Source organism: Staurois parvus, unplaced genomic scaffold (genome assembly GCF_062004578.1).
Source record: "Staurois parvus isolate SC_StPar_1 unplaced genomic scaffold, SC_StPar_1.0 ptg000450l, whole genome shotgun sequence".
Taxonomy (NCBI): domain Eukaryota; kingdom Metazoa; phylum Chordata; class Amphibia; order Anura; family Ranidae; genus Staurois; species Staurois parvus.
In genome coordinates, this window is record NW_028318246.1 from 3,118,343 (window position 1) to 3,143,653 (window position 25,311).

The 25,311-nt window shown below is 38.1% G+C and overlaps 1 protein-coding gene across 1 annotated transcript in view; it reads left to right on the top strand.

The window, feature by feature from the left end:
- NR5A2 (nuclear receptor subfamily 5 group A member 2) overlaps positions 1-25,311 on the top strand; it is a 132,664-nt gene that overhangs the window by 76,141 nt on the left and 31,212 nt on the right. Inside the window, exons 5-6 of the mRNA XM_089688687.1 lie at positions 6,993-7,112; positions 23,884-24,031. Of these exons, the coding sequence (XP_089544813.1) occupies positions 6,993-7,112; positions 23,884-24,031 (268 nt within the window). The remainder of the gene's footprint in view (positions 1-6,992; positions 7,113-23,883; positions 24,032-25,311) is intronic.

A 25,311-nucleotide genomic window follows, 5' to 3' on the forward strand; every position in this document is an offset into this window, starting at 1 on the left:
ACAGAAAGTGAAAGAGGAAAAATATGCATTGTGATATAATTGTTAATATGTATGCTCTGTGAAATGTTTTTGAAGCCACTTAGCTTTGCAGACATGAGTCTGGCTAAGTCTCAACCAGTGCTGGTTAAATAAAAGCTTTGTTTTCCTCAAGTTCGTGTCTGGAGTTTGCCTGGTATCCCCAAAGTTGCCGTTACACAGGTATTGTCAGATATTGTCAGGCTTTGTGCTAGCCTAAAACGTTTAACAAAAGAAGCATTTTCGAGGTATATGTAAACCCTTACCTTGCATAACAACCCATTCATTTCAAAATAGGAATGCAATGCAAAGGATTTGTGCATATACAGTATCTCTCTCTCTATTTTGTTAATTATTTTTGTAAGTGATCACATAACCTCTATTTCCGGCTGCATAAGGGGCTAGGAGAGGTGGGGATGGAGACTGCAGGGGTGTGTGTTTGCAGAAGGCAGAGAACAGCAGTACAGTGATCTTCCCAGTGAAGAGGTGGGTGGGGCACTGGCAGGCTGTGCTCCCAGCACAGCCAGAATGCTGACCACGCTGAGATGGAAGTGCTTCCATGCTTTGGTGTGGTCAGTTTGAAATAAGAAAGCAGAGGAACTGGTAGGATCATCGGGTCTTTCACATATCAGGAATATAAAATGTTGGAGTAACACGTCAGTCACACATCAGGAATATAAAATGTTGGAGTAACATAGAGTATATTTCAACATGTTTCCTCGTAATACGTGAAATCACATGATTACACCAATAAAGACATTCCTGTGTGTGCACCTGTGTACCTACTCACTCATTAACCCACAGCATACATATAAAGCAGGGAATGTACTCTCAGGAGCTTTGCTAAAAGAAGCAGCAGCTTCCCCGTTGTCTTCCTATTCAGCAAAGACAAGTGTGAGTTCGAGGAGAGAATGTGTTAGAATGAAATTCTTTCACCTCTTATCCCATAACACAGGAAGGAAACTCTGCTGTATACAGGAAGAATCTGCTATATCCCTTCAACACCACTGCTTTAACCTCATTACATCACACCTATTTAGCAAAAAAAAAAACTTGTGATATGTATAACAGTCATTACTTTACTGATCAGCTGTATGATTGCTGCATATTACGACGAGAGTGCAGTTATTAAAATATTGCCTTTGTCAGCTGTTTAACTATGGTTGGATCCACATAAATATGCGATTGATGTGTCACTGCTGTATTTACATTGCTTTAAAGTCTCAGCACTGCTGTTTTCACAACTCGGCTGTATATTGCTGTGCTTCTAGTTTCGCACAATGATTGCTTCTGTATTGACACTGCAATATAATCATTGTACCATGGCTCTGTTCATGCAAGGGTATGTTTACTGCACCACTGCGCTAGCACCATTACATAACACGGGGTCGGGTCAAATGCTGGCTTCCAGCTACTGAGGGACCACAGGTCCCACTATGCCAAACCAGGTGCTTCCTGATTTAAAAACTGCTCTGCTGTCATATAAACACATCTGGTGTGTACATCATCATATTGTAACAACTAAGACCACATAGCTGTGTGATACAATACCTTTATATTCATATTATACTTTTTTTTGGATAAATTAACATTTTTTCATATTTACGTATATGTATAATCACTATGGGTGGTGGAATAGTAGTCGTTAGCACTTATGCCTGGTTGCAAAGTGGTCCTCTCCATGGAGTTTGCATGCTCTCCCTGTGTTCATTCATATATGTTTCCTCCCACAGGTTATAGATATGCTGGTAGGTTAATCGGGTTCTGTCTAAATCAAGCCATAAATGATACCATTTTCTTTCCTGCAACCATGGTTTGCAGGAAAAAAAAATCTCGATTTTTTGAGATTGTGTTGGTGGGGGAATCCCCCATGCAGCATTATTGTGCTCTGTCAGTGGGGAACCTTCCCTGGCAGCAGAACACAGTGAGCACTGCTGGTGGCTGTAGCCACCATAAGCAATCAAATGCAAAGAATTTAATAGGCTCGTTGTACTGAAATTGAACGGTGGATCTACTTCCGTACAACCAGCCTGCCCATAGATGGATCAAATCTTGGCTGGTCCGCGCTGAACTGGCTGAGATTTATTCCATCTATGGCCAGCTTACATTGGCCCTAAAATGTGTGTATGTTTTGGATATGCACATGGCATCATATTCTTTATGTTGGCTCCAAGCCCCAGCTATTGGGCAGGGTTGACCAGGACCTGGTAACATACCTTTTAAAAAGATCACCAAAATAGTTTTTTAGGTGTATGAGACATAGTGCCTAGAGAATTGTCCCACAGAATCATCAAGAGTCGAATATGACTGAATGGACATATATTATTATTATTATTATACAGGATTTATATAGCGCCAACAATTTGCTCAGTCCTTTACAATATAAAGGGGAACAATACAGCAACAATACAGTTTAATACAAGAGGGTTAGGAGGGCCCTGCTCCTTGGAGCTTACAATCTAAGAGAGAGGGGCTGGTAGTACAAAAGGTAATAACTGTGGGGGATGGACTGGTAGGAGGAATAGAAGATACATACATAATCACAATACCGCTGATTTATCTAGATAAAATAACACTGAAATACTGTATATAAAGTGTAAAGGAGAAAAGATCAAAGGAGGGGATCAAAGTTTCTGTACAACCCCAGTACCAGGAGCTTGGAATCCTGGTTTTATCTGCAGCGCCTTCTTCTGAAAAATTATGGTATTACAATCCCTTCACTTGGAAATGATGCTCTATCAAGTTTATTCAACAGGCAAGTGGTCAGTGTAGAAATGTTCAAAGTGCAGTGAACAATACCAACTAATGATATGCAGTGTATGTTTACTGTGGTCAAATCAGTTTGATCATTTCAGATTAAATTCAACAGGTTTGTGGACTTTGCATTTCAGTACTTGCTTCACTGTTGAATAAAACACGGATGGGTTGGGGTGGATGTTAGTCCACTGAATTATTGAGTTTTGGATAAGAAATTGGGTGGAGTGCAACTTCTCAAGTGCGTCCACTTGTATTCTCAAGTGCTTCAATTTTTTAAGTGATCTAAAATGACAGCAAATTCTTTTACATAATGTGAATTCATAGTTCTTAACCTGTAGATGAAAGAGTCACTATACACAAATTATATAATTTTCATGGACTGGATTAAGTAAAGAGGTCTTTAAAGAATTAATGGATACACATGAACTTGTCTCAGTAGATTACCAACAGAATGGAATATAGCTAAAGTCAAGGTACAACAAAAAGGAAGAATATTTTCCTGTACATCCTGTGAGAAAATCCCATAAAAGAAGACGGCCAACTCTAATTTTTTTCACTCCTACTGCTTTCAGTGTGAATGCTATTAGTGTCTCTGTTACTTAAAATGACAACTGCACTGAGCTCATATACTTATTAGTAAGTTCCCTGATAATTGTCCTAAAGCGGTATTAAACTCACTATTTACAAAATTGCTGACAGGTAGGGTTTGTATGACAGAAGAGACCTTAGTGGTCTCTTTTGTCATAAGTGCTTCCCCCTGCCTGACAGCTGTCATGTACACTGAGCTGCAACTCAACGTACATTTATGGCATCCACTCTGAGCCATGGTGATGTGACTCCTATATGCATGCGTGGGAGTGACATCATCATGAACTGGCTATTCAAAAGACAGAACCCAGAAGAAATCCCAGGCGAAGATGGAAGTACCTGGTACTAGTGGGAACAGTGACAACGCAACGTTGGAGGACTTCCTTTGACAGGTAAGTCTGTCTGGTTAATAAAAAGCACAATTTAACAGAGTTCAATACCCCTTTAAAGGGAACTAGTGTAAAAATACTCAATGCCTAACTCCAGGCTAATGTTCTGAAGAAAACAACCTCCATTAGCAGTACAAAATAAACCTGCAAAACTCACCTTCAGTCTGGAGCCGCCTATCTCAGTAATTCCTTTTTAACCACGCAGGCTCCATTTACACTTGTATGACTCCAAAGTTGCTCACCTTTGAAGTGCAACTTTGGTGTAACTTTGACGCAAATTTGGATGGGTGCGACTTGGATGTGATTTGCCCCTCTGCAAAGTTGGACCCTTTGTTGCACCACTGTTGCATGTAAAGCATTCAGGTACAACTTCCTTGCAACTTTTGAGGGTTAACATTAAAGTCTATGGCCCTCAAGTTGCATGAAAGTCGGACCAAAGTGGTACCTTAACTACTTTGAAGTTGCTGCAACTTTAAGCCACAGATATATGAATGGTTATCATTGGAAAACATGGGATACGACTTGTCATGCCCCTTTGATGTCCATTCACAAGTGTGAATGGGGTCTCAGTGTCCTCAGTCTTGGCCACTGAATGATGCAGTAGATTAAGGATTTACTGTAAATGCAAGGAATTTTCACTCCACCCACAGAGGTGGTATCCCCACATTGCCCTGCACCTCATTATATCAGCATCCCGCTCCGCATCACTAAGGACTGCCCACCACTGGTGAAAAGGCAATGAGAAAGAGGACATGTGTAAAGAAAAGGTAAAAGATACACAAGGGAACCTTACAGGGAAAAAGTGTGTGACTAAGGTTGGGGGGGGGGGGGGGGGCATGGAGTTGGGATGTTGAAAATCAGTGCTCAAAAAAACTTTGTAAATAGGCTAGCATAAATTAATATCAATATATCAATTAAAATGACAAATTGATAGATTAATCAATTAATAGCCCATATCACCGCGCCAAACTGACGTGATATAACAAGAATCAAATTCCTATTCATCAAATGTGTGTTTAAAGCTGCTATTTTAAACAAATAAAAAAGCATATAAATAAATGGAAATACCGTAAACAGCTCTCTCAAAACTATATAAGCCCTTAAATAATATATAAATAAATTGATATATACCGTAAATAAACAACTGCCACAAAAAAAAATTAATATGTGCAAAATATGCAAGACATCAAAAATAATAATCAGTGCTGTTGTACCCTCGTAGATCTTTGTTGATCCAATGCCACAACATGGGGAAATGTCTTGTGTATAGGTTGGGTATAGGATCCAAGACTAACAATAGTACTTACATACTCTTCAGTGCTGTTACCTTATGTACTCTATAGGCCATGACAGGTACCTTTTAATGTCTATCATATGCTATCTGCTTGTTTTGTGGTATGGTGGGACTTCAGCCCTTATCATTTTAGAATTTTGGGTATGAGATCTATGCAGTCATTAAAATTTATATTCAAAACTAAAATATTTAATGCCAAAATGGAAGACTGTTTGGAAAAATAAAGAACACAAAACCTTAAACACAATTATGAGAACAGAGGTGCTGTATTCACAGACATGTTCTGTTGGAATGATGATTAATGTTTGGCAGTTGATGAGAGCTAGCAGCATTTTTTGACACTGCATTTTTCTTGTGTGTTTACCAAAGTTTTTTGCTCTTTCATGGAAACAGGACGTCTTTAATCATTAACAATGCTGCCCCTGAGAACACTCACCCCATTAACAATACTACTCCTGTATGATCGCCGTTCCTGTGCATGGCAGCAGTATCAAGCATTCACATGTCTTTACGTGCCAAGATAATTCTGCCTCCATCCTATAATTAATGAGGTTTGCGTATATTATAGGGAGAGAGGAGACCACCTCGGGTTCTCATAGAATAGCAGCTTGCTGGACAGATCTTTAACCCTTTACTGAAAGGAAGAAAAATCTCTCCAAAAATAGACAAGTGTTCTATAAAAGAAGCAATGTCTTTACAATAAAACCAAACTGAATAGACAATATGATATCAAAGGTGTTCTCATGTATTGCCTACTGGGCGGTTAACGAAGGATTCATTAGTAGTTTTCTCTTATATAAAAAAAAAAAACTGTGAATGCTTACAGATACAAAGATACAATACCAATAAGAACACATTTATACCAGGAAATCTGACCATATAGTGCAGGGCTTGAAATTTCCACTCGCCTGCTCACCTATAGTGAGTTGAAATTGTGGGGGCGAGTGTGTCCCCCAGGGCCGTCTTGCTGAGCAGGCTCAGAGTTCAGGCCAGATCTGTCATTGGCACTGGGAGCCGTCAGACTGGCCAATAGCTGAGTGCAGTGAAAGCAAAGCAAGGAGTGTGTTCTGTGCTCTCTGCCTCCCCCTAGAGTGCAGTACCCGGATCTGTGAGTGAACAACGAAGTACTGCAACTTTTTATGGGGGGGGGGGGGGTTGGCGGTGGTGTGTGTTTGTTTGTGTGGGTCTGTGTATGCATGTACAATTGTACATGTGTCTGTGTGTATGTACATGTGTGTATCTGTACATGTGTCTGCGTGTATGTACATGTCTGTGTGTGTGTACATGTGTCTGTGTGTGTATGTACATGTGTGTTTGTGTGTATGTACGTACATGTGTCTGTGTGTACATGTGTCTGTGTATGTATGTACATGTGTCTGTGTGTATGTACATGTGTCTGTGAATGTGTATTTCTGTGTATGTACATGTATCTGTGTGTATGCGTGTCTGTACGTGCCTGTGTGTGTATACATGTGTCTCTATGTGTGTGGGTGTACATGTGTCTCTGTGCGTGTGTGTACATGTTTCTGTGTGTGTGTGTATGTACATGTCTGTGTGTGTGTGTGTGTGTATAGGTGTTTCTGTTTGTTTGTGTTTGTTGGTGGCAAGTAACTCTAAGACCTGACTAGTAGCTCAGGACCTGAAATTTTAAGCCCTATAGTGTATACGTCATCACCTTTCTTCCATTGCCACCACAAACTGGCCACAAGCATACCATTTTCTTAAGTCAGAAATGCACAAAATCAGGCTGCACTAGCAGGGAGGCAACTCTAGAATGGTCTGGTTTTAGTTTAGAGTGTAAAGCCCTTTCAAGGCACTGAACATGTGGTTTATATATTCTAGACCTGAAGCGTCATCAGTTTAATGTTCTAATGACATGGTCATTTTATGGAAGTTTTGGGTATATCTGGTAGAATAAAAGTAATTTTAATATTATCTTTTGAATACAGGTAGATGATCAAATGAAGCTTTTACAGAATTGTTGGAGTGAGCTACTAATTTTGGATCACATATTCCGACAAGTTCTACATGGGAAGGAAGGTTCCATACTTCTAGTTACGGGACAGCAGGTAAAGTGATATCTATGGACTCCACCTGTAATACACTACATGTTTTTTGGTGTTATAAGGGTTCATTTCTCTTATTTAGCTCTATGTCTAAAAACAAACAGGGTACGTAGACAGCATTAGAGTGATTTTAGTTTGATGTTCAGTGAAGATAGGCAGTACCCTTAGGAATTCACACTGGATACAGACTAGATATTGGCTTTACATTGTAGAAAAAGGGTAGATCTGTCCTTGCGGACTACATCAGAATGATGTCCGTGATCAAGTTCCGTAAATTACTGTGTACATTTTTAAATTAACCAGGTTGTTTATTTTCTGTGTTAGTGTCACCTATTAATCAATAAAATGTATCCTAATATTGATAACATTCCTGACATTGAGAAAGAAAAGTTTAGTGTATGTTAGTGAGGGTACATTTTTAGTTATTACTTCAGCGTTACCCATATGGAAGAAAAATATATTTGAAATATATTTCAAAAATATTCTTCCCAAATATATTGCCATATATTTGAAATGCTACAATTTTAGTCATATTCAATATATTTCAAAATATATTTCAGTATATATGTATATATATATATATATATATATATATATATATATATACTATATGTTGAAATGCATCTGTTTTTTCAAAATATATGAAAAATATTTTTAAAATACATTTCAAATATACTGTATGTCTTTAAAAATACAAATCTACATTTTTGGAATGCATGTACAAATATATGTAAACATATATGTTAAAATGACTCTTTTATATGTTAACGAAAATCTGAAGAATATATTTAAAAAATATACATTTTTTAAATATATTCTTCAGATTTTTTTAGAAAATATAGGTTTGTATTTTTAAGGACAGTATATTTGAAATGTATTTTTAAAAATATTCTTCATATATTTTGGAATAAAAACACATTTAAACATGCAGTATATATATATATTGAATATGACCAAAATTGTAGCTTTTCACATATATGGCAATATATTTGGGAAGAGTATTTTTAAAATATATTTCAAATATATTTTTCTTCCATGTGGGTAATTTTAACCCATGCCATTTTTATATGGTTTTCTTACTTGTCCATGCTTGCTCCCTATATTTTTTGGTTTTGTATTAAACATAGAGACTTTAAGATAAGCCACTCTCAGTGGCTTAGTTCAATTACTCCTTCTTCCTCTCAAAAGAGCACTATTGCAAGAAAAAAAAATACTTTGGTCTAATATTTGTATGTGGTTTATACATTATTTATAAATTACCTCTCCATTTGGATGCTGATAAAGCTTTCTATAAAAGGTGTCAGTGAAAGGGAGAACCTGCCAGGGGTTCTTAAGTAGTTGCACCGAGTTACTTTTAAAAAGAACATTTCAACTATGGCAATATAAGCAGACCATTGTAAGCACCTGTAGGTAGTGTTATAGTATGTCTAAACACATCAATTTTGCAGCTTGGCTTGCATGTATATGTGCAGAAAATTAGAATAAAGACATCTTAATTCAAGAAAGGAATTCAGATACAGAATACTAGTATTACAAATATTGGGGGATATTTACTAAGACCGGAGAGTACAACATCTGGTGCACATCTGCATAGAAACCAATCAGATTCCAGGTTTTGTTGTCAAAGCTTAATTGAACAAGCTGAAGTTAGAAGCTGATTGGCTACCATGCACAGCTGCACTGGAGTTTGCACTCTCAAGCTTTAATAAATAACCCCCATTGAGTACATATAGTTATAATTTTTAAAACGTTTTTGTGATGGTGATCCTGTAACAGATGACAAGAAAAGATATCAGACACATGCAGTGTGTTGTTTTCCAAGGGTGGGCAGACTTAAAGTGTTAGTAAACTCAGGACCCTGCATTCACTCTAGTCTCCCACAGTACACAGAACATGGAAAGGCAATTATTTTAGTAAATATAAACTGCTAAATACCTTTTCTCATCAGCAGTTAAAGCAGTGTTGTGACTTCAATCAGTGTTCAGCAGAGCACTGGTTATAGCTTTTAGGAGTTTTATTTATGCTCTAAGAGGATGCAGAACCCCTGACCTCTGTCTGGACAGTGCTGATTGGCCCTGTGCTGCACTTTCCCAAGAAAACAAAACCTCTCTAGCAATACACACTAAACTGAGCATGTGCAGAGTGTCTCCACACCATATGTCTTATCAAGAGATAACAGGGGGACACTGGAAGAAGCAGAGGATCAGAGAAATCAGGATCAAACTGCATTCTTAAACAATGCAGAGGATTAACCCCTTAGGTTCCACAGTGAGTATAACAAGCATGCTTTACTGCATATACAGACTGATTTTACTGTTGTGTGTTTAGTAACACTTTAAAGACTTTCATTGTCTTAAGAAATAGTAAAGTATAACCATTGCACTGCAAAGCACAAATTAGAGCCAGTTTGTGTAATGTGTTAGGACCCATTTATGCTTGAGCTTTAAAGCAATGCATACTAAAATACCTGCGTTTATGTCCATTTCTTCAATGCATGGCAACATTCCTGCTCTATGGGCAGTCTATTGCGGTGTCGTTCATTGTGAATGGCACTCCAACGTACTGTACAGCAGAGCTCAATGCACAATTCACCACATAGTACCAGACGCACATACCGTACTTTGCGGTTTACTGCATTCCTTAACCGCTTTCCCACCACCCTATAGCAGAAATACTGCTACTGGGCAGCAGGGTGCGCAAAATCACACGCACATATATATATATATATATATATATATATATAGGTGATTTTGCATTTCCGCTCTTCACAGCCCTGGCTGTCAATCATTGGGTCCTGGCTGTTGATTACTCTCCAGCACCTGGTGATCATCGAGCAGGGGCGGACTGACTATTTGGAAACTCGGGTACTGCCCGAGGGCCCGGGGTCAGTAGGGGGCCCCATGAGATGCCCCTGGTACCTTTTTCATAGGCTTTTTTGAGTTTGGGCAAGGACACAGGGGCCCCATGATCCCCTATTGCCCGGGAGCCCCATGAGTTGTCAGTCCACCCCTGTCACCGAGTATTACTGATGGGGGTGGGATGGGGAGAGAACTCTATGTAACAATACAGTTCTCTCCCCTGTCAGCTCCAGCACACTGCTTTGTATGGCTCTGCAGAGCCATACAAAGCAGTGTGCTTACAGTTGAAAGCACAGACACCGCTTGCTGTGAAACAGCACACAGTTAACCCTTCGATCACCCCACATGTTAACCCCTTCCTACCCAGTGCCGTCAGTACAGTGTCAGTGCTTTTTATTTGCACTGATCACTGTATTGGTGTCACTGGGGATATCGGTGACATCAAGTCAGTTCCCTTCAGTGTCAGAATGCCCACTGCAGTCCCACTATAAGTTGCTTATCGCCACTATTACTAGTAAAAAAAAAATTCTAGTATCTAAACCTCCATTTGAAAATGCTATAACTTTCATGGAAACCAATTAATTTACACGTAGTGTAAGTTAGTAAGTTTTTTTTAGCAAAGACATTTTGGCCTAAATTTATGACGAAATTTGATTTTTCTAAATTTTTTACTGGACATGCTTAATAGCAAAAAGTCAAAAACATTGGGGTGTTTTTTCAAAATTTTCTGTCTTTTTTTTTTATAGCACAAAAAAATAAAACTGCACAGGCGATCAAATACAACCGAAATAAAGCTCTATTCGTCGGGAAAAAAAGGACGTAAATTTCATTTGGGTGCAGCGTTGTATGACCGCGCAATTGTCAGTTAAAGTAACGTAGCGCCGTAACGCAAAAATGGCCTGGTTCAGGAAGGGGGGTTAATCCTCTGTAGGGCAAGTGGTTAAAAAAGGGTCACTTACAGCAAAAATGCTAACAGTGAGCACACAAAAAGGAAAGAAACAATACTTTATAATCAGAAGTACTTGTAAACAGACAGAAAGCAGTCCGCATGAGAGTCACATAGAAAGATGTCAGAGTTTAGTTGCAATACATGATAAGCACCAAGTTGTGGCTATTCCGGGACTCGCTCATACAGCACTGCAACAGGTGCACATTGTCACAGCTGTCACTGACACACTGAACCTGTCACCTGTTTTCATGCGTACATTTCACAGGCAGAACTTGGGGCGACCTTATGACTTTGACATGTTTATAGGGTGAAAGGGTCATTCCTTCTGGAAACTAATTTCATGGGACTGACAGGTATAATGAGGTAAAGGGTCAATCAAACATAGGTACAGTGACATGCTTAATGGGTTAAAGGTCAATCTAATATGGAAGCACACTGACCTGATGAATCATTTGTCTGGGTCAAGTCAACATATTAGCAATGGCCTCCTGACAGCCGCATATTCCAGGTTGTAAGGGGCTGATGGACATGATGACCAAACTAAACAGATATGCTCTTTGCAGTGGTGATCCTCGAATTATAAAAGTGACAGAATGAAGATGTTGATATGATTGATATGATGGTATCAAAAAATTAAGCATGTTGTGCTAGATGATTGGCCAAACATTTAGGGTTCATATACACTGCAGCTGATAAACTCACGTTTAGGAGCTTTTCTGTGGTTTTTTTTAGCAGCACCTGAACTCTCCCTAATGTTTTCCTATGTGTCCATGTACACATTGTCGTTTACAGGCAGTTGAGTTTACAGTCGTTTTTTTGAACGCACCAAACTTGCGTTCAGGAGTAGATTTTATTAGCATTTCAAATGCCAAATGCTTGTAAGCGCGGCTAACCGCGTTTATAAGCGTTTGCGTTTAGAAGTGGTTTTAACTGTTCCATATCCAAATGCTGTCCAGAGCCTTTTTTCCTCATAAGAAATGCATGCAAAGCGTTTTCCATGTATTCAAATGGCAGTAGCACACCAGCGCAATCAGTTCCAGGTTTTGCGTAAAGGAAAAAATGGTAGAATGTGCTGCATTATGCTCATGATGGGATCCATAGTGAATACAACCAGAAAAGACAGGTCATCTCAACACATACTGATCTCTCTGCTTCTGCTCTCTCTATTTCTCTCAAAATTTCTGAAATAGTTAATTTTTTACTGTTTTTCAGTGCATTCTGGGCATTTGGGAAGGTCTCCTGATGTAATCTTTAAAAACGCACATAAACGCGGTATGCAAACGCAGCTAAACAAATGTTTTTTAACCTACGTTTTCCAGCAGTCAGTTTCCATTGTTCAGAAGAGTTTTCCAAACATCCAGTGTACATGGAGCCTAATTTAGCAATTTACTAACGCTACATAAGGATAAAGGGTTAGAATAACTGAGAAAAAAGGTCCCAAGTCTTATGCAGGCCATACATGGGTTGAATTCCCAACTAATTTTTTTTAGAAAACTGGAATTTTTGTGCGTTTTGTAGTCCGTTGATTTTGAAATTCAACCAACCAAGCCTTCAATTTCACCTCATGTTGCTACAGAAAAGAAATTTCGTGGTCAAGAATTTTCTTTTCTTTCCAGGTCACAGCTCAGGATTATTTCTTTTTCATTTATATTTCTCGTGCAATTCTCCCATCATTGATTTGAAATTCATACGTTTTTAAAAAAATGCCCGATCACTCAAATTCAATAGTTACATGAAAATCTGCCGTTTCTGTGGCCCACTAATGGTGCGAAATTCAAACGAAAATTCTTAGAAAAGATTTTCAAAAGAAAATTATTTCAGAATTCGACCCATGTATGGCTGGCTTAAGAAGAGTATTTATATTTTCTCTACAAATTGTCACTGATTTGTGTAGCCGGTGACAGTTGGCTTCAAGCGCTACATCCTGGAGTGTCTGAACTTCTATTCTCATAACACAGTGTTCTACTAGAAGACTTTGTAACTCGATGTAACTGTCTAGCTTCACTGAAGTCAACATGATTTTCTGTGTGCTCTGTGGCCTGTTCCTGCGGAAAAAGGTAAATGCAATAGCAATCTATTGCCTGGTGAAAACAGAGAACAAGTGACTGTTGCTGCAGAGGTGACTGGGGTGTAATTGAATTAGATCCCCCCAAAATGATCTAACTGCCCCATGAAAAAAAAACTAAAAAAATTAAGTTAATAAAAATAAAACATCAGATTTAAAACAGAAGTTTGGGAATTTTTATACTTACGTAGCTGGATGCATCATCAATCCGATGCATTCTGCATCTGTCCCCCAATGGTTCTAAGGGTTAGAACTGACCGATCAGACACCACTGATCACTCAGTTCTCCTTGCCGATCCGAGCAGGTAGCCAGGACTGTCAGTCACTGGGTCTTTGCTCTGCCACCCCAGCTCTTACTGGAGTGCTCGGCTGTGGAGGGGGCTGAGCCAGGTGCCGGTCCAGGTTCCTGGGTGGATCCCGACCATATGGTCGGGATCTTTCCCCAGCATGGACTGGCTAAGTGACGTCAGCTGATAGTGGACTTCAGCCTGCAGTCGGCTGAAAATGGGTCACAGGAGTGCAGAACAAACTGCACTCCTGTGATCCACAGGAGAAGTACGGCCAAACAAGCTTTGGCTATACTTCTCCTTTATTGGGCTACATCTGCACTTACTACATGAGCATCAAACAAACAAGTGTGTGCAATGTCATTCAGATTTTTTAGGATAAAAAAAATCTGTGAAAATGGTACTGTGGTACTTAAAGTATTGTTAACCTTTTTTTTTTTTTAATAATTAAAATAGTAAACATGTTATACATACCTGCTCTGTGCAATGGTTATGCACAGAGTGGCCCCGATCCTCCTCTTCTTGGGTCCCCTGCCAGTGTTCCTGACTCCTCCTTTTCATCCAGTGCCCCCATAGGAAATTGATTTCTATGGGGGCACTCATGCAGGCTTGTTCCCGAGCCCATCTGCCTGCATTCATAGACATAGACAGCAGGCCACGGCCCCACTACCTGTGTTTGTAAACTTTAATCTCTGTCCACAGAAGCCCGACTCGATCTCACGCAGATGACTTATACTTCCTGTGTGCAACATACTGTATTTTTACATTGTATGAGAAAAATCTTTCCTAAGTTGAAAGATGAACTATGACTTGGTCTTTACCACTTTGCTTTGTTATGGAAAAATCACACGTATGCAATCATCACAGAGACACAGATGGCTAAAACAGTTTAGCAGATAGAATATAAAGCAGGTTAGAAATCTATGTCTAATCAGGGCTGGATTTACATCCCAGTAGCACAGAAGAGCTGATGCCTTAAACCTCACGCATTAATAGGCCACACCCAAGACATGCCCCGGTTGTGCTACTTAAGCAATTTTTCTTCTCTTGGCCACTAATATACAGTATGCAAAAATTAAATGACCGTATCAATGTAATAATTGGTCCAGAGGTACTTGGGGTTAAAGCAGCAGTTAGATATAGTCATTTAACAACTATACCTTTATATGCCATATGGACCAGAACATTTTTTACATGTTAGCTATGGGCCTCTTTGGTGAAAAGTTTGTCAATACTCAGGATAAAGTAATACATACTTCAGTTTTTTATTTTAAGAAACAGAATTTCCTTTTGGCAGTATTTTCTTGCAAAAATAATTTTTTCCAGTTGTTTACAGACTGTTTAGTCCTCATGCACACTGGATGTTTTTACAGCTGTTGTTTTTGGCTTTTGGCATTTTTTTCTACAGCCAGCAAACTCCCCAGCATGTTATCCAATGTGTCCATGCACACCTAGACTGTAATCAATGTTTTTTGACAGGGGTGTTTTTTGGCTGGGAAAAAAAACAGAACTAGTGGATTTCTAGAGGAGTTTTTTTAGCTGTAAAAACACTTGAACTTGAAAATGCGGTAAAACATAGTAAAACGTGATAAACCAGCATTTTTATACTTTTTTTGACCCAAAAAATGTTTTTTCTTGGTGAAAAAAAAAACCTCTAAAAAATGCAAACACGAAAAAAAGCTGCTAAACACCGCTGAAAAACTCATGTTTTTAAAGTGACTTTACACAGCTAACGTTACCAGCATTAATAAGACACCCAGTGTGCATGGAGCCTTATAGAGGAGCTGCTTTTATCACCCTTGCAATACAGACCTTACCCAGCTACCCAATAGCAGCTGGCCCCAGAACAACCTTAGACACCCTGGGGGGAAATAAAATAAAGTAAACCTGCGCCAAAAAAAACTCAATACCTTAATAAATAAATGCTGCTGCTCATAGATGGAAATAACATCAATTAAAATTATGACCAAACCGCAGTGCAAAAAATTAAATAAATACATTTCATCAGGTGAAGCAATAAATGAACATGTGCAAAAATATATATTTAAATAAAAAAGAAATAAAATATATTTATGAACAAAGTCCCAAATCAGGAGTGAGAAGTGTGCTCCAATCAGAAGACTGCTAAAAAAACCTCTCCAACGTGCCCACACATCCATGACTTCCAATTTGGCCCACACTCACCAAATAGAATGGACTCTTAGCTGGTAGGGCTTAAGAGTCAAACAGGCTTAAAGGTGGGGTATACCCTCCACAGATGTATCCCACTCAGGAAATCCTTGCTTGACAGCCTCCAAACAATCACCCACATATGGATAGCAATGCAAAGAGATAACAGAAACACCAATAGTGTAATACTCAATAAACGTTTAATAACTAAAAACCGATGCCCATATTGCACTCACATTTTTAAAAAATATATCAAGGCTTTTATTTAACATGTAAACTTCTCAGGCAGATAGTAGATCCCATCAACATTACTCCATAGAAGCAGATAGCAGATCACATCAACAATACTCCATAGAAGCAGATAGCAGATCACATCAACATTACTCCATAGAAGCAGATAGCAGATCACATCAACAATACTCCATAGAAGCAGATAGCAGATCACATCAACAATACTCCATAGAAGCAGATAGCAGATCACATCAACATTACTCCATAGAAGCAGATAGCAGATCACATCAACATTACTCCATAGAAGCAGATAGCAGATCACAGCAACATTACTCCATAGAAGCAGATAGCAGATCACATCAACATTACTCCATAGAAGCAGATAGCAGATCACATCAACATTACTCCATAGAAGCAGATAGCAGATCACATCGACATTACTCCATAGAAGCAGATAGCAGATCACATCAACATTACTCCATAGAAGCAGATAGCAGATCACATCGACATTACTCCATAGAAGCAGATAGCAGATCACATCAACATTACTCCATAGAAGCAGATAGCAGATCACATCAACATTACTCCATAGAAAGTGAACTAGCAGCAGTCTATGGGGATGTGCTCTCCTCTCCAACAAAATGGCTCAACCAGCATGCGTTCCATTCACCGGACGTGATGTCACGAAGCCTCCATCAGAACCGGAAATTGGACGCCAGATTGGAAGTCACGGATGGTGTGGGCACGTTGGAGAGTTTTTTTGAGCACTGTCTTCTGATTGGAGCACATTTCTCACTACTGATTTTGGACTTTTGGACTTTGTTCATAAATATATTTTATTTATTTTTTATTTATATATATTTTTGCACCCTGGGGGGAAAGCCTTCCCTGCCGGAAGAAGATAGTGATTATTGCTAGTGTCTGTGACAGCCGCTAGCGATAATCACATGTAAAATCCTGCAGGCTGGTTCAGCCAGCTCATACATGGTTCGAATCTCAGCCGTCTGTGGCTGGCTTATCTGTGTTCTTTTTCAATATCCAATTATCTGCAAGAGAAACAATAAAAAAACCACTTCATTAAGCTCAATGTACATTCACTTTACTAAGTGAACATTCCCAATTATTTAAGCTTAGTACAAATTATTAGAAAAGCGGAAGAACAATATTTGTTTTTTTTTTCCAAATGTTCGCACCATGTTGAAAATGAGAATGCAATTAATGGTACAAAAATGCACAAACGATACAAGAAAACTTTCCACATACGTAGATACGTTCCAGCATAGAATCGGAAGTGATGTAATGTGCGTGGGACCTTTCTAATCATAGTAACAAGAACAATAATATTAATATTGTGTCAAATAATAATATATACTAATAATAATAACTATTAATCCTAACCCTTTATTTGCAGTAAAAAAGATCATGTGTATACTGTTAAACTGTGTACTGCTATTACTGTATACCACTATCACAGACATTTCAGTTTATCTCTTTAATCACTTCAATACCGGGCACTTTTACCCCCTTCCTGCCGAGGCCAATTTTCAGCTTTCAGCGTTGTCACATTTTGAATGATAATTGAGTAGTCAACCCTGTACCCATAAAAAAAAATATTATTTTTTTCACACAAATAGAGCTTTCTTTTGGTGGTATTTAATCACCACTGAGTTTTTCATTATTTTTGCTAAATAAAAAAAAAAAAAACTTTTGAAAAAAATGCGTTTTTCTTCTTTTCTGTTATAAAATTTTGCAAATAAATAACCTTTCTTTGTAAATTTAGGTCAAAATGTATTCTGCTGCATTTCTTTGGTGAAAATAACCCAAATTAGTGTATTTTATTTAGTCTGAGGGCAAGTTATAGAGTCTGCAAAGCATGGTATATATATCTGACAGTTGATCAATCTTGATGTACTGACGACCAATCTAATTTCTTGAGGCCCGAAAATGCCAGGATAATATAAATACCCCCCAAATGACCCATTTTTGGAAAATAGACAGTCCAATGTATTTGGTAAGAGTTGTAATTTTTGACACAATTTAAAAAAAAAAAAATCACATTTTTTTAATATATTGTCAGTGGCAGTGATCTGATCAGAGACACTGACTGGTGGCAGTATGTAAAAAATATATATATATATATTTTTTTTTTTTCAATTTTTTTCTGTCATTTTTTTTTCTATTTTTTTTCACCATTTTTTTTTGCACACACTGTGACCACAACAATACAGTGATACCATAGTAACATGTACTACTACAAGTACTACTCTGGGCAAGTGATCAAGATTTTTTTTTTTACACATTTTGATTGCTTTTACCAATGTATTTAATTGATATTACCATTTCTACTGAATGAAACTGATTCATTCAGTGTTGTGATTAGCTGTGATTGGCTCATCATATGGTACAGATAGGCTGTGATTGGCCCTGTCTGTACCATGTGACTGCTGTGACCAATCACAGCTAGCAACTCAATTGTACACAATGGATGGCATGAAAGGAAGCCATCCATTGTATACAATTGACATGTGATCTGATGTGATAGGTCACAGCGCTCACATGACACTGGCAGCGGGCCAGTGTAGTGATCAGTCATTGGCTGTGTCTAGTGGACACAGCCGGTGACAGATCTCACGTGCAGGACCTTTTGACAGGACGTCATATAACATCCACTCAGAAGGAAGAGCGTCCCGCCCGGACGTCAACCTGCTGTAGGCTGGGTGGGAAGGTGTTAAAAAAATTTTTTATTAACCTGTGTATGATAATTCCTTCATGTTTATGAAAGTTATTTTCGTAACTGTCTTCTTCTGGGTCATATCTTGTTTCCGATCATGTCTTTTGAATTGTTTAAGGACAAATACTGTTCTAATTAAATAAAAAAACATTAATTCTGGTAACTAATGAGAAAAAGTTTCCAACATGTCCCTTCGGAAATATTCGTATTATCAGTCAACAACAGCTCTCAAAAGCAGTGTACTATAAAAGGGAATATCAAATAATCGTTCAGATATTTTCGTTTAATTTTCTAATGTGTACTATGCTTTAGTAAATCAACCTCTGCATGTAGACTGGCCCTCTGTTTTTAGTGCATCTCCAGTAGGTGTGTTTGAGATTCTTTGGTTTGGATAATTGTTAGCTCGGGAATTAATAGTCTCAGAACAGCAGGTTACCAGTAAACAAACAATGCCAGGATGAAATACAAAGGAGTTTGGCAGGTCTACTGAATCCCTTGAATGTGTTTAAATACTTTAACTTTCTGTTTGACCAAAACATACTTTGGTAACAGTATTAGCAGACTTTAGTTAAAAAAAAAATGTAAAACGGATTCTGAAATTATTTTATGAGTTACATTATGGGTGGATTTGTGGCCAAGGGACTCAACCTTTATGTTGAGACATCTATTCAACACATATAATGATGGTTGAAACCAACTTTTTAAAGTAAAGAAATCAAAAACAGTACTGCAGTCCATAAGTGCACATGACCTGTCCTTTGTGCATATATAAAATATATGAACAGCTGTATATAAGAAGTTCAGCTGCTCCTCCATAGATACATTACAATGAATAAGCGCTGTCAATCTAAGTGTGTTACTGGCAGGATCACAAGGTGAAAATAATGGAAAAAGGGAGTAAAATGAAAACTAATGCAGCCACCACATCTAAGGACTGGTATTCTTTACAGGGAACATATTATATTATTAAACCTAAAATAATGGTTTTACAAGTACAAGGGGTCAACTAAAATGTTTTAACGATATCTTTGATCTATGACTACTCCATCCTGGGGAAAAAAACCTTTTATTCATATTTGTTTATAGTCTTGGGTAGAGTGGGACCACTTTTAACAAAGTGGTAAAGGTTTGGAGCCTCTGTCATTTTGTTCAGGAACAATGTGTATAGTGAAGTGAATATACATATATATATATATATATATACAGTTGCAAGAAAAAGTATGTGAACCCCTTGGGATTACGTAGAGTTTTGCATGAATTGGGCATAAAATGTGCTCTGAAGGTCATCTAAGTCACAACAATAGAAGAACACAGTCTGCTGAACATAATACTACACAAACATTAGATGTTGCCATGGTTTAATTACACATAACATGTAAACATTCACAGTGCAAAAAGTATGTGAACCTTTGGACCTAATAACTGGTTGACCCTCCTTTGGCAGCAAGAACCTCAACCAAACGTTTCCTGTAGTTGCAGATCAGACCTGCACAACGATCTGGAGTAATTTTGGACCACTCCTCTTCACAAAACTGTTTCAGTGTAGCAATATTCTTGGGATGTCTGGTGTGAATCCCAAGGGGTTCACATACTTTTTCTTGCCACTATATATATATATATATATATATATATATATATATATATATATATATATATAAATTATATTATAGCACTATATTTATGTTTTATTGCTGTGCTGCATTTTGTATTGATTTATTGTTCAGGAACAGAAAACAATAGAAGTCCAACAGAAGTACTGTTTTTTCCCATTTATCCAAAACTGAGACCAACTAATTTTTACCTAGTATGTCATAACAAAATAAGACACTGTTAAAGCAGTATTAAACCCAAAAGCAAGAAATTATTATATTGCAGCTTACCAATTCCTAGATGTGGTGGCTGCATTAGTTTTCTTTTATGGGCTTTCTTTCCTTGATTTTTCCTTGATGACCCTGCCAGTAAATCTGTTTTTTTTTCAACAGAACAAGCTGTTTTACAAATGTAGAAATCAGACAGTTGAGAAAAATCATTTACCACTGACAGGAGTGCTTACAATGATCAGCATCTATTTATTTATTTGTGTAAAACCTGTATACCAAAAGAAAAAAAAAAAGCTGTTGCTATAACTGCTTGTGCAATGCTGTGTGAGGTGGAGTTTGGATTCAATGTGTTAGTGCATCTTAATCTGCTAGTACAGCTGACACTCCCCTCCCCCCAGACTTGACAGTGTTGCTGTCTGCTGTGCCCCTGTGTTCCATCATCCAGAGTGGGGGCACTCTAATACAGGAGGTGTGTTACTGGTCAGATCACCAGGTGAAAACAGAGGGGGAAAAGCTTAAAAAAAGAAAACTAATACAGCTACCACATTTAATGATTGGTAAGCTGCAATATATTACATTTTTGGTTTTGGATTTATTATCACTCTAAGATTGTCACTTTTGTCATTTACATCAGTTAATCTCCATTTAGGCAACCATTGCTGTATCTTTGGAATCACAAGTTTGGGCCATACGTTTAAAGCAGGGAAATCTTATTTTCTGACAAATTGACGCTTTTCAGTTCAGTATTAGTTCAAATCACAAATCCCGATTGCCTAGTTTAATGAACCATGTTATGCCACGCAGATCACACCAATCTGTATGCACATATACAGAAGACTCGAAAAATCGTGATTCTCTGGCAAGGATCGGATTTGGTCATTCCAACAGTATTTTTCCTGGACAGTCTCATTCACCTCTAAATATAATCATAATAATAAAAAAAAACTTGTTAGATTAGTTCCTGCTTTTAATTGCAAATTCTTACAAGAGAATCTCCAGACGATCCCACTCAAACGGTGGGGGTGGCAGGCGCACATAATTATGGAAATTAGCCATCAATACATATAAAAAATTCATCTTGCATGGTCTGGCTGAGTGACAGGTAAGAAGGGGAAATAACATACCACGATTATATTGCTGTAGATGCACTTTTTAGTTTCAGTTGCTGGTATTCTTGTATGGATGGTTTAGCAATTAAAAAAAAAAAAATTTTTTTTTAAATGACATAGGAAAAGAATAAGTTTAACATGTCAATGATTAACCACTTCCATGCTGCCCTATAGCAGAAATACTACTATAGGGCGGCACGGGTGCACAAAATTACGTATGTATACTGGGTCTCCGGTAATTCCCCGCCGGCACCCAGTGATCGCCGAGTATCACCGACGGAGAGAGACCTGTGTATAAACAACATAGATCTCTCCCCTGTCAGCTCTGCACACTGCTTTGTATGACTCTGCATAGCCATACAAAGCAGAATAGCAGAGACATAAAAATCAGTGCACTTACAGTGGAAAGCACGCACACAGCACACAGTGAAACAGCACGCAACACACAGTTAACCCTTTGATTGCCCCGCATTTTGACCATTTCCTTCCCAGTGCCATTAGTACAGTGTCAGTGCTTTTTATTAGCACTGATCATTGTATTGGTGTCACTGGAGATGTAAGTGACATTAAGTCAGTCCCCCCCGAGTGTCAGAATGGCCACCACAGTCCTGCTATAAGCCGCTGATTGCTGCCATTACTAGTAAAAAAAAAAAATCCAGTATATATATCGCCATTTGTAAATGCTATAACTTTCATGTAAACCAATTCATTTACACATATTGGGATTTTTTTTAGCAAAGACATGTAGCAGAATACATTTTGGCCTAAATTTATGACATGTTTAATAGCAAAAAGTAAAAAAAAAAATTTTTTTCAAAATTGTTAGTATTTTTTTGTTTATAGCGCAAAAAATAAAAAAAACGCACAGGCAATCAAATACCACCAAAAGAAAGCTTTATTTCTGGGAAAAAAAGGCCGTAAATTTCATTTGGTTGCATGACCCTGCAGTTGTCAGTTAAAGTAACGCAGCGCGTATCGCAAAGAATGGCCTGGTCAGGAAGGGGGTTAAATCCTCTGCAGGGCAAGTGGTTAAAAGATGAGGATGCAATTTTGATACACTATGGGGGTGATTTACTAAAATTGGTGCGCACAGAATTTGGTGCAGTTGTGTATAGCAATCAGTCAGCTTCTAACTTCAGCTTGTTCAAATAGGCTTTGACAATAAACCTGGAATCTGATTGGTTACCATGCAAAGATGTACCAGTCTGTGTGCACTAGTTTTAGTAAATCTGCCCCCATGATTTATATTTATCAAAGAATTTTATAAAGCTTTATGTGCAATAGGCATTATTTTGCCTCATGTACACTGAGTGTTAAAAACGTTTCTTTTAGGGGTGGCTGGCAAATTTTTTTTTTCTGCCTCTAGACACGTTTAAAAACATTTAAGTGCACATTAAAGCTAGGCGTGTCAGGCACTTGAAATAGCAGGCACTGCCATCTAAGTGTAGTTTTATTTAAATTGTACTCACATTGTATAAAATCATAAAAGCACTACTAGTCCTCTGGTATCTGCAGAGCTTGGCAGGGCAAGGTAGAGCAGAGTGATGCCTGGAAGTAGCCATCCAAGACCGGGAGCCAGCGTGAAGCGCACCATCAGCCTTGAACCAAGAGCGGAGCCAGAGATACACTAGTATGACAGGATGGAAAGGGTGCATGGTTACACGTTTCAGGGACATGCCTTTTTGTCAAATCTGGATAAGGGGTTGGATGGGATGCTTATGAAGAAAGGGAAGGGGGCTGAGCAGGTTGTATTTAAATATATATATATTGAAATATATTTTGAAATATATTGAATATGGCCAAAATTGTAGTATTTCAAATATATGGCAATATATTTGGGAAGAATCTTTTTAAAATATATTTCAAATACATTTTTCTTCCATATGGGAGTGACTGCATCTGATAGGTCACAGTTTGCCCAATAATTTTCCACATGGCTCAGACGAATTTTAAATTGAGTTTTGTCGTATCAGGTGGTGCTTGCCGGGCCTAACTTTCTGTCACATGAATTACAGCCTGATAGAATCCCTTATTACTGCATTAATAGAAATCTGCAAACAAAGCTCTGTGGAGTCTCAGTAGAGTTACGGTATATTATGTTCTTACTCTTTCTAGGCAGATGAGTCATTAGTAAGGGAAGCAGACATTAGCCTCCTGCTGCTGGCTGTCACCTTGTGAGCTACTAGAAGTTTACAGTATTACAACAGTCTCTGCAAGTGATCACTGGGGGAAGAAATGTTTCCTCCTGCCTGGGGCAGACTGGTGACATCATTCCAAAAAGATGCTCCTCTCAGGGCCAAACATGGTCACTTGACTGAAGTTCATGGACTACTTTGTGATTGTAGTTGCTTACTGCTGTTGTTACTCATTTAATTATTTTGTTGCTGCAAATTGTAGCATGTTAGTGTTTATCTTCAATTATAGATGACATCATCATTCCAAGGAAGATTGTCGGTATCTTACTTTTTTTTATTTACCTTGGTAATAATTTCTGACCTTAGCATGTTCCATATAAAATGTTGGTTTCCTGCTCTTATTCAGTGTATATTTTTCAGGTGGATTATTCTGTCATCGTGTCTCAGGCTGGTACCACACTAAACAACCTCATGAGCCATGCACAAGAATTGGTGGCCAAGCTACGATCACTACAGTTCGATCTGAGAGAGTTTGTGTGTCTAAAATTCCTGGTGCTCTTCAGTCTGGGTAGGTGTTAGAAATGATATGTGCCCTTTATGGACCTGTTCTTGTAAATAGCATACTATTGTACCTAAAATTCCTGGTGCTCTTCAGTCTAGGTAGGTGTTAGAAATGATATGTACCCTTTCTGGACCTGTTCTTGTAAATAGAATACTATTGTACCTAAAATTCCTGGTGCTCTTCAGTCTGGGTAGGTGTTAGAAATGATATGTACCCTTTATGGGCCTGTTCTTGTAAATAGAATACTATTGTACCTAAAATTCCTGGTGCTCTTCAGTCTGGGTAGGTGTTAGAAATTATATGTACCCTTTATGGACCTGTTCTTGTAAATAGCATACTATTGTACCTAAAATTCCTGGTGCTCTTTAGTCTAGGTAGGTGTTAGAAATGATATGTACCCTTTATGGACCTGTTCTTGGAAATAGCATACTATTGTACCTAAAATTCCTGGTGCTCTTCAGTCTAGGTAGGTGTTAGAAATTATATGTACCCTTTATGGACCTGTTCTTGTAAATAGCATACTATTGTACCTAAAATTCCTGGTGCTCTTCAGTCTAGGTAGGTGTTAGAAATTATATGTACCCTTTATGGACCTGTTCTTGTAAATAGAATACTATTGTACCTAAAATTCCTGGTGCTCTTCAATCTGGGTAGGTATTAGAAATTATATGTACCCTTTATGAACCTGTTCTTGTAAATAGCATACTATTGTACCTTAAATTCCTGGTGCTCTTCAGTCTGGGTAGGTATTAGAAATTATATGTACCCTTTATGGACCTGTTCTTGTAAATAGCATACTATTGTACCTTAAATTCCTGGTGCTCTTCAGTCTGGGTAGGTATTAGAAATTATATGAACCCTTTATGGACCTGTTCTTGTAAATATCATACTATTGTGCCACTATTTTTTATAGTATGCTCAGTGTGATAGGGTATTTTGAATCTCTGAAAAAAGATAACTACAAGCAAGCTTATGTGTGTGAAGAAAGATATATAAGATGGCAGCACAGTGGCTAAATGGTTAGCACTTCCACCTGGCAGTACTAGGGTCTTTGGTTCAAATCCCAACCATTACACCACCTGCCTGGAGTTTGTATTCTCCCTGTTCTCCCTGTGCCTGCGTGGGTTTGCTCCCACACTCCAAAGACATGCTGGTAGGTTAATTGGCTCCTGTCTAAATTGGTCTTGGGGTATAAATGTGACTTAAGGACCTTAGATTTTAAAGCATAAGTTCACCTTTGGGAACATGTTACATGTTCCACCCATTTTTAGAATGGAGCATGTTAC